The sequence below is a fragment of the Podarcis cretensis genome, assembly GCF_951804945.1.
Source record: "Podarcis cretensis genome assembly, chromosome: 4".
In the NCBI taxonomy this organism is placed as follows: Eukaryota; Metazoa; Chordata; class Lepidosauria; order Squamata; family Lacertidae; genus Podarcis; species Podarcis cretensis.
The window spans coordinates 15106220-15120314 of NC_137173.1; the positions used below are offsets into that span (position 1 = coordinate 15106220).

The 14095-nt window shown below is 46.9% G+C and overlaps 1 protein-coding gene across 4 annotated transcripts in view; it reads right to left on the reverse strand.

Annotated features, from left to right (window-relative positions):
• NOX4 (NADPH oxidase 4) overlaps positions 1 to 14095 on the reverse strand; it is a 100985-nt gene that overhangs the window by 7229 nt on the left and 79661 nt on the right. For all 4 annotated transcript variants that reach the window (XM_079973825.1, XM_079973822.1, XM_079973823.1 and 1 more), the window contains 3 exons: positions 2804 to 2923; positions 1503 to 1611; positions 634 to 702 (listed from right to left, as the gene is read on the reverse strand). In XM_079973825.1, the coding sequence (XP_079829951.1) occupies positions 634 to 702; positions 1503 to 1611; positions 2804 to 2923 (298 nt within the window). The remainder of the gene's footprint in view (positions 1 to 633; positions 703 to 1502; positions 1612 to 2803; positions 2924 to 14095) is intronic.

Consider the following 14095-nt stretch of genomic DNA (forward strand, 5'->3'; position numbering starts at 1 on the left):
ACAAACAGCCTCTGGCCCCATAATGGAATAAGAATCTAACACTTTTATGAATTCCAATAGGGACAAATGTAAGGTTCGACACTCAGGCAGGAAGAACCAGTTGAACAATTATAAGATGGGGGACACCTGACTTGCTGGAAGTGCACGTGAAAAGGATCTAGGGGTCTTAGTGGACCACAGGCTTAACATGAGTCAACAGTGTGATGCAGCAGAAAACATAGCCAATGCTATTCTAGGCTGCATCAACAGAGCTCCAGTGTCCAGATCAAGAGAATTAAAAGTACCACTCTATTTTGCCTTGGTCAGACGACACCTGGAATACTGTGTCCAGTTCTTGGCACCACAATTTAAGGAGGACGTTGACAAGGTGGAATGTGTTTAGAGGAGGGTGACCAAGATGATCAAAGGTCTGGAAACCAAGCCTTATGAGGAACAGTTGAAGGATTTCCATTAGCAGACCATTCATTTTTGGACAGAGCGAAATGTGGTGTTAGTGATGGGTTGGGCTGGGAATTCTTGTCTCCCCAGTAGCAACAGATTATCCACAGTGCTCTAGCCCTGTGGCAAGAGTTTCTTTTATGACCAGCTTAGTTTCCAGTTGTCTCCCCAAGGCCCCTCTGCAGCTGGGCATACCTGCATCCCATCTGTTCGACTGAGGTAAAGTTGAATGTTTACAAAGTCTGGTCGATTTTCTTGCCAGAGCTGAAACAGTAAGGAAAAGAAGTAAAGTGTTTGTGCTGAGGGCAGACATTAAGTGAATTTGCGCATTTCCTCTTAAGCAGAAACAAAGATTCTCTTGCCAAATCCCCTGACAGAGACAAATATTTAACCCATCTGTGCCACATGTTGGGTGGTATTCAGCTAAGCTGGGGCAAAACGCCCTTAGACATTGGTTTAAGTTTAAATTCAAAGATTCATTGAAATCTCATAAATGATAAATATGATGATAAGCATAAGGACAGTACAGTGGTACCTCAGTTTTCAAATGTCTTGGAAGCTGAACATTTCGAAAGCCGAACGCCGAAAACCCGGAAGTAAATGCTTCCATTTTCAAACGCGCCTCAGAAGTTGAACGGCTTACACAGAGTCTCTCCCCCCCCCATTTTCTCCATTGCCTTTGAAGCCCTTTGCGCCTCAGTTTTCGAACGTTTCAAAAGTCGAACCGTCTTCCAGAATAGATTATGTTTGAAAACCAAGGTACCACCGTATTTTCTGTCCAAGTGTGTATGTGTGCATACACACATGCATGAACACACACCCTGTGCATGTGCGTATGTGTACACAGGAACTAAGCATGTTATGCATGTTGCTGTGTACACACACACACTGCAAACCACCAGTGTCTGCATAGCTTTTTAAAATACATGCTTAATTGCCAAGTCTCACCTAAATTCAATACCCAACACTCAGCAGGCCACCCCAAGAACAAGCGTGCTTTCAAAGACAGGGTTGAGGTTTCCTTCAAAACCAAGCCCAGGGAAATATTTTTTTATTCCTCTTACCTTGTTATGTAGCTTGCAGAGCAGATCAGCAAACCAGCGGAATGACGCAATGTCCCTGCACACCCATACGAAGTAAAGCCTTCTGAGCTTGTAGTGTTCCCAGCCGTCACTTTTATGCAAAGGCCACGTTTCAGGGAGGAATGGGAAAAAAAATCCATTTCAGAAAGGTGCACCAGCTTTGAGAGGCATCGTGTTTATGGCACAAAGTTTGAGTTGCTGCAGTTCAACCAGAGGATGGGCAGAAGTAATATGGACTCTTGGACTCTGCTCTGCATCTCGATTGGGACTTCCATTCCTAAGGTGTGGGGTTGTATGACTCACCTGTGCATGCAGGAGACAGAGGCTATCTATTGCAATGTTATGGGAAGCAGCCACTGATGATGAGGTTCTCTGCCAAGGAACGGGAGACCAGAAACCGCAAGGCAGTTGGGGTCTTGAGAGTGGCAGAACCAAAGCAGATGCAACAACAGTTGTGCATGACCACCCCATGTTCTCCTCCTGTCTTCCCTTCCCTCTATCCCCCTCTCTTTCACACACTCTTCGAACTCAGGAGGTACCGATTGGCCATCAATTTGGATGGCTTTAAAAGAGGACAAACTGAGGGAGGGAGAGGACTATTGATGGCTGTTCTCTGCCCTTCACAGTTGACGGCAGCAATGCTTCTGAATACCACATGCCGGAAACCACAGGAGGAAAAAGTTTACAGGCTTTGATTCAACTTAGGGGAGAGGGAGTACCTGTGCTGAGGGAAATGTTGTGCTGCAAGAAGTGAGGTTACATGGAACCAGGCAGTGGGCCTTCTTGGTGGTGGCGCCCGCCCTGTGGAACGCCCTCCCGTCAGATGTCAAGGAAATAAACAACTATCTAACTTTTAGAAGACATCTGAAGGCAGCCCCGTTTAGGGAAGTTTTTAATGTTTGTTGTTTTATCGCGTTTTTAATATTCTATTGGGAGCCGCCCAGAGTGGCTGGGGAAACCCAGCCAGATGGGCGGGGTTTAAATAAATTATTATTATTATTATTATTATTATTATTATTATTATTATTATTCCTTCTGTGGCCGTTTGTTCCCCTTTGGTCCCCACCCTGCACTCAGCTCTCACCTGTGGCTCCTTTGCACACGTTGCCTTCTGCACTGCCCCTCCTGAAAAGCCCTGTTTTGTTTTTTAAAAAACCCTACCTCATAGTTTTAAAATTCTAGGGACAACCCCGTTGTTAGGGGACATATCTAGGGGGGGAATTCAAGTAACTCTTGCAGCAGGTGGGAGAGAGGAAGGCTTTAGTGCGACGAGGCTTACATACAGCAGGGTGTTGAGGATCGACGCAAACGGAGTCACCCCGATGCCTCCAGCCACGCAGAGGCTAACCTCGTAATGGAAGCACTCCTCAAAAGGACTTCCGAAGGGACCATCCACATACAGCCTGCAGAAGGATGAGAAAAACACGGTTTTGAAAATTAACACCATCATCATCCTGTTCAAAAGATATCATAATATGTCTTAGGGAAACATGCCTGGCACCAATACTATCAGTTTTTAGGGGCCAGGCGAAGGCATTTGTGTTTGCCCAGGTTTGGGGTTTTTAGAATGCATTGCACTATGATTGGTGATCCATATTTGGTGGTCCTCTTTTGTGGGGTGGGATAGAATTCCCCCATTTAATTCCTGCTTTGATTGGATGAGCTCCTTTAGCTATGTTTATTCTGTGTATGTGGTTTTATAAAAGGCTGGAGAGCCGGTTGATATTTTACAACTTGGAGACTTTTTGGAGGGAGAGAAAGCAATGAATCAACACAATAAACAGCAACAACAAGGGTACATTCCAATTATGATGTGGTTTAAATGAAATCTTTTCTAACACCTTGTTTGACAATCAATCCCTCTCCCCAGGGAACTCTGGGAATTGTAGTTCTGGGAGTTGAATAGGAAGCTCTGCATTGCTCTCAACACCCTTAAGAAACCAGACCTCCCAGAATTCTTTGGGGAGGGGGGAAGCCATGACTGTTTATAAAGTGGCATGATATTTCTTTAAATGCACAGCATGAATGCAGCCTCAGTGAGACCTGAGCCTCTTCTCTTCTGTCACATGCTTTGGGAACCTTTAAGAAAAGCAGCAGCTACCAGCTGATACCATACTTGCCTGGCCACTGTCTCACCAAAATGGTACATAACATGGAGGATGTATGGGTGTGAGCTAAGAAAATCTCTGCTCCATCTCCAACATTGTGACAGACGATGCTTTCAGGATAGGGAAGGTCTGTTATGAAGGTGGAAGGTGGGTAGTTATTTTTTGACACCCAGTAGGTTCCGTAGGCTTCCTGAATCACTTCTATCAAAGCATGATTGTCTCGTTATTCCTATTTTACTTTTACTTCTGCTGGCTCCAGCTTTACTACAAACTAATGGAGTGTACAAATTGTTTCCTTTGAACATCTTATTTCAAGGCAAAGGAGAGCCTGCAGAACTTTCTACTCATTGGTAGGTTTTCCTTCTTTTATAAATCTCCGCGACGTTAAGGTACGATGTCTAACTTATAGCGAAGAGACCTGCATAAAACCCACTTGAATCAATTTGTTTCAGACTTTATTTTCATATGCACGCGTGAATTATATTTTACTGCTCTTTTTTAAAAAAAGATGTTTATTTCTTTTCTCCGGGGAGGAGGCAGTCTCAGAGGCAAAGGCAGCAAATTCCTCATCCGGGGTGAAAAACACACCCTATCCGCCCAAGGAGTTTATAATCTCCTTTTATTTCTTTTGGACAGAATTGGGTCTGTTTGTAAGATGTTCTGCTTGCTTTTTAATTTGCCAGAGGAAAATACGGACTTGTTTCCTTCAGAAATCAGTCATCAGGATTAAAAAGAAAAGAAAAGCTCTTTAGGGATTTCTCTCTCTCTCTCTCTCTCTTTTTTTTTTTTTGTTTGTTTCTTGTAGAGATAAATAAATGTGTAACACCACTGCATTTATAGCAGGGTTGAAGAGCCTGTGGCCCCCTAGGTATTGGTGAAAAGGGCTGGTTTTCAACATAGCATGATATATCACCAGCTATACTTTGTGATATACCAATGTATTACAATGTCTAAAATAAGAATGGAGCTATGTTGAGGCATTGGCTGGCTTCATGGTTTTTCCTCATTGTGATTTTTGCATAGCGCACACACACACACACACACACACACACACACACACACGATTCACCATACTCCAGGTCAAAAAAATATGAAACCGATATCACAATATGGGCTTCAAACCGGTTTCGTATGATATATTGTTCAGCCCTAACATATGTCATGATTAACGATATATTGCAATAAAATTACTTTAAACAGTCATGTCTTTCCCCAAAGCATCATGAGAGCAGTTGTTTCTTAAGGGTTCCAAGAGTTTTGAGGAGATCTCTATTTCACTCCCCCCTTAAAGGGAACTCTGGAAGCTGTAGATGCATATAGGGAATAGGGGTCAACCATGAGCTGTCAGCACACTTAGCAAACTACAGTTCCCAGAATTCTTTGTAAGGAAGCCATGACTGTTTAATAATAATAATAATAATAATAATAATAATAATAATAATTTATTATTTGTACTCCACCCATCTGGCTGGGTTTCCCCAGCCACTCTGGGCGGCTTCCAACAAAGACCAAAAATACACTAAAATGTCACACATTAAAAACTTCCCTGAATGTCCCAGATGTCTTCTGAATGTCAGGTAGTTGTTTATCTCTTTGACATCTGATGGGAGGGTGTTCCACAGGGCGGGCGCCACTACCGAGAAGGCCCTCTGCCTGGTTCCCTGTAGCTGTGCTTCTCGCAATGAGGGAACCGCCAGAAGGCCCTCGGCGCTGGAGCTCAGCGTCCAGGCAGAACGATGGGGGTGGAGACGCTCCTTCAGGTATATTGGGCCGAGGCCATTTAGGGCTTTAAAGGTCAACACCAACACTTTGAATTGTGCTCGGAAACGTACTGGGAGCCAAAGTACAGTAGGTCTTTTAAGACCGGTTTTATGCGGTTTCGGCGGCCGCCCCCAGTCACCAGTCTAGCTGCTGCATTCTGGATTAGTTGTAGTTTCTGGGTCACCTTCAAAGGTAGGCCCACATAGAGCGCATTGCAGTAGTCCAAGCGGGAGATAACTAGAGCATGCACCACTCTGGCGAGACAGTCTGTGGGCAGGTAGGGTCTCAGCCAGGTGGAGCTGGAAGACTGCTGCCCTGGATACAGAATTTACCTGCGCCTCCATGGACATCTGTGAGTCCAAAAAGACTCCCAGGCTGCGTACCTGGTCCTTCAGGGGCATAGTTCCCCATTCAGGATCCGGGAGTCCTCCACACCAGCCCACCTCGTCCCCTCAGAACAGTACTTCTGTTTTGTCAGGATTCAACCTCAATCCATTAGCCACCATCCATCCTCCAACCGTCTCCAGGCACTCACACAAGACCTTCACTGCCTTCACTGGTTCTGATTTGAAAGAGAGGTAGAGCTGGGTATCGTCTGCATATTGATGGACACCCACCCCAAACCCCCTGATGATCTCTCCCAGCGGCTTCAGGTAGATGTTAAAAAGCATGGGGGAGAGGACAGAACCCTGAGGCACCCCACAAGTGAGGGCCCAGGGGTCTGAACACTCATCCCCCACCACCACTTTCTGTACACGGCCCAGGAGGAAGGAGCAGAACCACTGTATAACATGGGCCACTTTAGACCCTTCCCTACTTCTGTTGCCAGTATTTGCTGCACTATTCAACCGCCTTCCTCCAAAATAAATTGGGAGATGTTTGGCATTAGCCAAACGTCAGCGCTGCTTCCGTTGCTTCTGAGATCCACAACCCAAAGTTCAAGGCTCCATTAGCCCGAGGACGCTTTGTCCCGTACATTTCATTTTCTAACAAGCCAAGGTCAGCCCAGAGGCCAGCTTGCAATGATTACTGCACGGGTGAAGGATGCTTCCTTCCTCCAGCTCCACAGAAAGCCAGGCAGACTTTTTCTTCTCCTTCTTTACTTGGAGATATTGTAGCCGGTGACCTAAGCTTCAGGTTGGTTGCTATTGCTCCACAAACTGGGCCTCGCTGTGTGCCTGGAGGCAGAAGACTGCGCCTGAGTAGACTGTTTTTTTATCTTGTCACTGAGCAAAAGACTCAGGTCGGCAATTAGTGTAGAGTTCAAGCCACCCTCTCGAAGGCAGAGATGGAGAGGATCTGGAAAAGGCCACCGCTAAGTGGTCAGGGTTGCAGAGCGCTGTCTGTAAGAGGCCAAGCTAAGACAGGCCTGACAACTTAAAGCCCACTCGCCATTTCATGAAGGCCTATTCAAGGGCTTGGAAGATCTTCCAGCTTTTGCTGCCTGGCAAGAAGGACAGATGAAGGTGGTGGTGGCTACTGAGCACCTGGATGCCCCGGCTGGCCATAATGCATGGGCGACAGGCCATGCTTAGAATCATAGAACTGTCGAGTTGGAAGGGAACCCAAGGGCCATCTAGTCCAAGCCCCTGAAATTGTGCTGATCCTGGGGGGTTACCATGCGGCATGGTCCGAGTCCAGTCTGAGGTCAAGGGTGTGGTATGGAGGCAGTCCGTCAAGGCTGAAAAGGGGTACAAGGCAAGGAGTTGGGTGAGGTCAGGAACTCTGACAGAAGACTGGGACAGGGTACCAACAATGTTGCTCCCACAACCTGGGACTGGGCTGGCTGGCTTTTATCTGCCCTGAGGCATAGGGCGGCTCCGGTCCACAGGTGACTCGCCTCTCCTGGCCTGGAGGCGAGCACTCCTCCTGTGAGAACATAGTTCCCTCCGCCTCTGTGCCCTGAGCCTCTGCAGCTCAGAAGAGACTGGAGGGTTACTGGACCCAGAGGCAACCTCACCTTCCCCTGACAGGGCTGAGAGTGGAGCACCTGCAGGCAACGGGTCCTTGATCACCTCCAGAGCAGATTCAGCTGGTGTCTGCTCCTGAGGATCCGGCACAGGTGAGGGCCCTTCAGGTTCAACCCCCAGTCCCTGCTCAGCCAGTCCTGGAGGCAGGGACTCCTGTGCAGGCTGGGATTCCTCAGGTTCAGCCTCTGAATCCGATTCCCAGGCCATCACACCAATGCAGGAATCGCAGCTAAGGCATCCACAGATGACCATCCAACCTCTGCTTCAAAACCTCCAAGGAAGAAGAGTCCACAACCTGTTCCGCTGTCAAACATCTCTGAATGTCAGAACGTTCTTCCTGATGTTTCATCAGAATCTCCTTTCCTGCAACTGGAAGCCATTGGTTTGAGTCCTACCCGTCCAGAGCAGGAGATCACAAATTGTGAGGACTACTTTAACAGCAGATTCTGGAGGTTACAGCAAGAGTGTGCACCAGCAACGACAGAGCCTGAACCTGAGAACATAAGGAGAGGCTGCCAGAACAGGTCAACAACCCATCTGGTCTAGCATCCTTTTCACACAGTGGCCAACCAGATGCCTGTGTGAGCCAGTGTGGTGTAGTGGTTAAGAGTGGTAGACTCGTAATCTGGTGAACTGGGTTCGCTTCCCCGCTCCTGCACATGCAGCTGCTGGGTGACCTTGGGCCAGTCACACTTCTCTGAAGTCTCTCAGCCCCACTCACCTCACAGAGTGTTTGTTGTGGGGGAGGAAGGGAAAGGAGAATGTTTGCCGCTTTGAGACTCCTTCGGGATATCAAATCCAAACTCCTCCTTCTCCTCCTGTGGGAAACCTGCAAGCAGGATTTGAGTGCAACAGAGCTCTCCCCTACTGTGGCTTTCAAAAACCGAAATTCAGTAGCACTTTTGCCTCCAACTATGGTGGCAGAGCACAGTCTAGTACCTAGCTCTGTTGTCCATGAATTTACCTAATTTTCTTTTGAAGCCATCTAGGTGTGTGGCCATTACTAACTCCTGTGGGCACGGGTTGCATAATTTAAGGACTTCCTTTGATTTGTTGTGAATCCTCCAACATTTAGCTTCATTAGATGTCCACAGGTTGGAGTGTTATGAGAAAGGAGGAAAAGCAAAGGAGCCCATGGAAGCCCTCTCCCCACTCTTCCCCATAACATTAGAAAATGGTCCTCAGCTTCATGGAGCAGACACATAGGAAGCTCAGGTCACTGGTCTATCAAGGTGAGTACTGTTTACACAGACTGTCAGGGACTCTTCAGAGTTTCTTCCAGCCCTACATAATGATGCCAGGGATTGATTTAGGGACCTTCTGTTTGCAGAGCAGATGGTCTATCATTCAGCTGAGGTCTTTGTGCAAACATTTTGGCTTAAGGTACTCTGTAAATGCGATGTCCTTAGATGGCACCAAGAAAGAAAGAAAGAAAGAAAGAAAGGAAGGAAGGAAGGAAGGAAGGAAGGAAGGAAGGAAGGAAAATGCAAAAGAAAGATAAAGAGAGAGAATAAGAAAGAAGAGAGAGAAGGAGGGAGGAAAGGAAGGAAGATTGTACTCTGTGCTATATGGCATACTTCAATTTTCTTCTTTTTTTAAAGTAGCAGCCCAAAATAAAAAAAAATTGGGAGGAAATCCCACTCAATTCTATATTGCTACCAACAGGCCTATAGCCTGACACCTCACTCTACTGATACCCACAATGCAAAAACAATGCAAAAAAAGAACAGAACAAAACAAAACAAAACCCCAACCCTTTCATCCTGACAGCTTCTGCGCTTTTTGGTCTTGGCACAAAGCAGCTCCAGCTAGCTGGTTAGACACCACTTGCAATAGCTTTGGCACCTAATTTCATTGGCTGCTACTGCTGTTCTGTGGCTGCTAGCTACATTCCCCAGCTGCTAGCTATCCAGCTATTCTGCAGTGCACCTGATTTTATGCTTTGGGGACAGAACAACTATGCTGCTGGAAGATGCCATCAATGCTTGAGCTCTGAAGTGAATTGGAGCAGCAGGAGGGTAACAAAGGGCTGTGCAAATTCATATTATACACATTGCATCTTTCCTTGTTTGCATCATTCACTGCTTTTCCGCTAATAATAATAATAATAATTTATTATTTGTACCCCGCCCATCTGGCTGGGTCTCCCCAGCCACTCTGGGCGGCTTCCATAAAAACCAAAAATACACTAAAATATCACAGATTAAAAACTTCCCTGAACAGGGCTAGAAGGCCCCCTGTTACTCAGTGGTAGGGCAAGCAAAATGTCCCACATTCAACCCTTGGTTTCTCTGGAGAGGGCTGAGAGAGACCCCTGCCTGAAACGCTGGAGAGTTACTGCCAGTCATTCTTGACAGGACTGAGCTAGAGCTATTTTAATAAATAGGGGTCTTAGTAGACCGCAATCTGAACATGAGTCAATAGTATGAAAACAGCAGCAAAAAAAGCTAATGCTATTCTAGGCTGCATCAACAAAACAATAATGTCCAGAACAAGGAAAATAATAGTCCCATTCTATTCTGCCTTGGCCAGACCACACCAGGCATAAAGGTAAAGAGACCCCTGACCATTAGGTCCAGTCATGGCTGACTCTGGGGTTGCGGTGCTCATCTCACTTTATTGGCCAAGGGAGCCGGAGTACAGCTACTGGGTCATGTGGCCAGCATGACCAAGCCACTTCTGGCGAACCAGAGCAGTGCATGGAAATGCCGTTTACCTTCCCACCGGAGCGGTACCTATTTATCTACTTGCACTTTGACGTGCTTTCGAACTGCTAGGTTGACAGGAGCAGGGACTGAGCAACGGGAGCCGTTGCGGGGATTCGAACCGCCAACTTTCTGATTGGCAAGTCCTAGGCTCTGTGGTTTAACCCACAAGAGCCACCAGGCATACTGTGTCCAATTTTGGGCATCACAATTTAAGAAGGATGTTGACAAGCTGGAACGTGTGTAGAGGAGGGCAACCAAGATGATCAAGGGTCTGGAAACCAAGTCTTATGAGGAAAGGTTGAAGGAGCTGTGGATATTTAGCCTGTAAAGAGGAGACTGATATGATAGCCATCTTCAAACATTTCAAGGGCTGTCACATGGAAGATGGAGCAAGCTTGTTTCCTCCTACTCTGGAGGGTAGGACCCCAAACCAATGGCTTTGGGCTACAAGAAAGGAGATTCTGACTGAACATCAGGAAGAACTTTCTGACAGCAAGACCTGTTTGACAGTGGAACAGACTCCCTCGAGAGGTTGTGGACTCTCCTTCCTTGGAGAATTTAAAGCAGATGTTGGATGGCCATCTGTCATGGATGCTTTAGTTGAGATTCCTGCAATGCAGGGGACTGGACAAGACGACCTTAGGGTCCCTTATGACTGTGCAAGTCTATGACTCTATGAACCAACTGCCACTTCATCCTTCCGTCTTTCCCCAACCCCTGTCTGAGAGAACCACCCTTTCAAAGCTTCAATCTGGAAGAGCTTGGTCTCTAAAAGTTGCAGCGTGCCCTGCTTCATTCTAAACAACCTACACCAAGATCCCTTTGAGGCCAAGAAGCCAACACAACTGAGCACGGAGGTGGTCAATATTCTAGCAGCTCATGGCGCAATTCAAACAGAAAAACTTCCCAGAGGAAAGCTGAGTGTGGAGATTGGGAAATGTCACGAGAATGCCAAATGAGAAGCGGCAGGAGAGGGGAAGCCTGGAGGAGAGGCCTAAAAGTATTTCATTTAAATGCTCCTCGGAGAGGCGCTTGCAGCTTCTCATTTTGTGCCAGCTCTGCAGTGTTACGGGAAAAAAACACACACGAGAAAACACAGCATGAAAAACATGTCGCCGACAACGTACCTCACTGAGAAAGGTTCCTGAAAATGAGGCTTGGAGCATTCTCACCCACAAGAAGATACTGTAAAGCCAGGGCAGCTGAGATTGCGCCCTTCAGATGTGGCTGGACTAGAACTCCCAAAAGCCCCAGGCAACAGCGCCAATATTCAGGGGGCACAAGACTCCAGTGATATCCTGGGGATACCACATTGGCTTTCTCTACCAGGCTAGAAAACAGCCCTAAGCAGGTTTTCCAAATATGCCTCACCCCCCAATCAGACCATGCCCCTCGCTTGCACTCAAAGGCCACCAGCGTTTTGTAATTTCTGCAATGCCTCTATTGTGTTGCAGTCCTGCACTGGCAGTTCTGCAAGAGTTTCTGAAGAGAGACCACGTTTGCACAGAGAAGGGCAGCTGCATGAGGGATGGGAAGCCTGGGGGGTTCTGGGAGCTCCTTGTTTTGTCAGTGGCAAGACTTAATGGATGGAATTGAGTGGCACAGGAGGCAGTGGTGCCCACTGGCTGATGAAGGGAAGTTGGACAAATGCATGGGAGGATGGCTGTACCTTTGCCAATTAACCCTTCACCTGCTGTGGCCTGTCCCATCTCACAGGCTAACTGGCGAGTGAAATCAGAGATGTGGAGAGCTTTTTTCAGTTTTTGTTTACATCAAGAGAGAGGCCATGAATTATGCTCCCTTCGGTCTCAAGACGTTGCTCAGAGTGCCTGTTCTACCCATCCACCCTTGCCGTACTTCCTAGCTTCCAAACTCTTCCTTACGAGAGCCAGTGGTTAAGAGCTGTAGTCTCGTAATCTGGGGAACCGGGTTTGCGTCTCCGCTCCTCCACATGCAGCTGCTGGGTGACCTTGGGCCAGTCACGCTTCTCTGAAGAGTGTTTGTTGTGGGGGAGGGGGGAGGGAAAGGAGAATGTTAGCCACTTTGAGACTCCTTTGGGTAGTGATAAAGTGGGATATCAAATCCAAACTCTTCTTCTTCTTCTTCTTACTCCTACGGTGGCTGGCAACTGAATCTTTCTGTTTCTGTTTGGCTCTGTGCTCTAAGATACAAAGGGATCGCCTGATCCTCGGAGAAGGAGGAGGTTCTACCAGGCTTTCAAGTGACGTAGTGTCCACTGTCTACTGTACTGCTTCTCCCACTTCTGAGTCCTGTCTCTGTTCAGGACTGCAGCATCTGCTCACTTGCTCCTGTTCCTTGTTCTCTACTATTTCCCAGCTCTTTGCTTCTTCTTCTGAGGTGTGTCCTGTTTGCCACCAGCATGAACCTGGGTCTATACTATTGTCATCTTCCTCTTGAGGTGGGGGTTTCCCCCCCCCCAATCCTCCCCATTAGCTCAGTCCCTGACACCACTGCACTTCCAGACGCTGGCACCATTTCTGGAAGTGCAACGTCGGCTTTGGGAAATACAGTCATACCTCAGGTTAAAGTAGCTTTGGGTTGAGCGTTTTTGGGTTGCACTCTGCGGCGACCTGGAAGTAATGGAACACGCCACTCGCGCATGCGCTCAAAATGACAGAATGCACAGATGCGGCAAATCGTGGCCCGCACACGCGCAGACGCAGGTTGCATTCGCTTCAGGATGTGAACGGGGCTCCGGAATATATATCCACTGTATATCCATTGAAAAAGGATGGCATAAGGGGGAAGCAGAGTGGCAATGCACGGGGGTAATGTAAGTTGGCACATCTTTTGGTTCTGCTTTTTGGTCCTGTGCTCTGGTGTGAACCAACCAACTCATGCCACAGCGCAGGACCAAATAACCCTTGGTCTTTTTCTTTTTTAAAAAATAATATTAAAGTTTCAAAAATTACAGAAAGAAAAAGTAAAAATACCACATTAACCAAAAACAAAACAACACATCGCAATATAAAAAAAGAAAAAAACAGAAATGAAACCCATTAAACAAAAACAAAAACACAAAGAAAAATGCATCAGATCTCCTCATTACTAATCTTTCATTAGCTTATTTCCTTGACCTCCTCACACCTCCCTTTTTTGTATTTTAGGTCAATTATCCATTTCAGCAAATCCTTTCCCTCTTTTAAAATTTTTGTCCTGTAAATTGTCTTAATATAATGTAACTTTACTTTTCCTCCTTTCACCAATGAACAGTCAGTTATTCCCAAATCCTTTATATCATTCCTGCTAAAATCATATAATATTATTCCAACATCCTTCTAACAGATATTAATTTTACAATGTTTCTGTAAATAGTCTTTATATTTCCTCCAGTCTTCCTCCACCGACTCTTCTCCCCAAATAACACTCTGGGGTATCCCGCTTAAAATGGACATTTTTTCGGTATGTAGGAAGAAGCTTCGTCAAAGCCTTATGAGAAATTAAACAGATAGACTCAGTGTCAGGGACTGGACTGAAGGGGATGAGATTGAGGAGGAATGGTGGAGATCTCTCCTGAAGCTTCTCCTGAAGCTTCCAGAGAAGCGGAAGGCAGTATTGAATTACAGCAGTGCTTTGAAAAAGGTCACAGCTCAGAGACTGGCGAACAGAAGAGTTGGGAGGTGTTGGGAGAAGGGAGGCAGAGACAGAGCAGCCAGCTGACACATTATCACTGGAGAGTATTTCTGACCTCCCCTTCTCCCAGAACTCGACGTTCATTGAGGGTGCAAGAGCAAAGGACTAAGAGATAATTAGCCCCTGGTGGCCACCGTAAGGGGAAGTGCTGTTGCCAGGAAGGGAGGCGGGAGGAGCTCAGTTGGAGCAATGCCATTAACGGGAGGCAGACTGCATACCTTGTCTCTCACTGTGATGACTGAATAAACTCATTAGTAAGAACTCTGTTTTTCTCTACTCTTTGTGGCCACTGGGGGAGGAAGAGAATTCTGCTCAGAGCACCAGGGCGTCCAGGACAGGCATCTGTTGTGGGTCCTGCCAGAGCATTGGGGCTC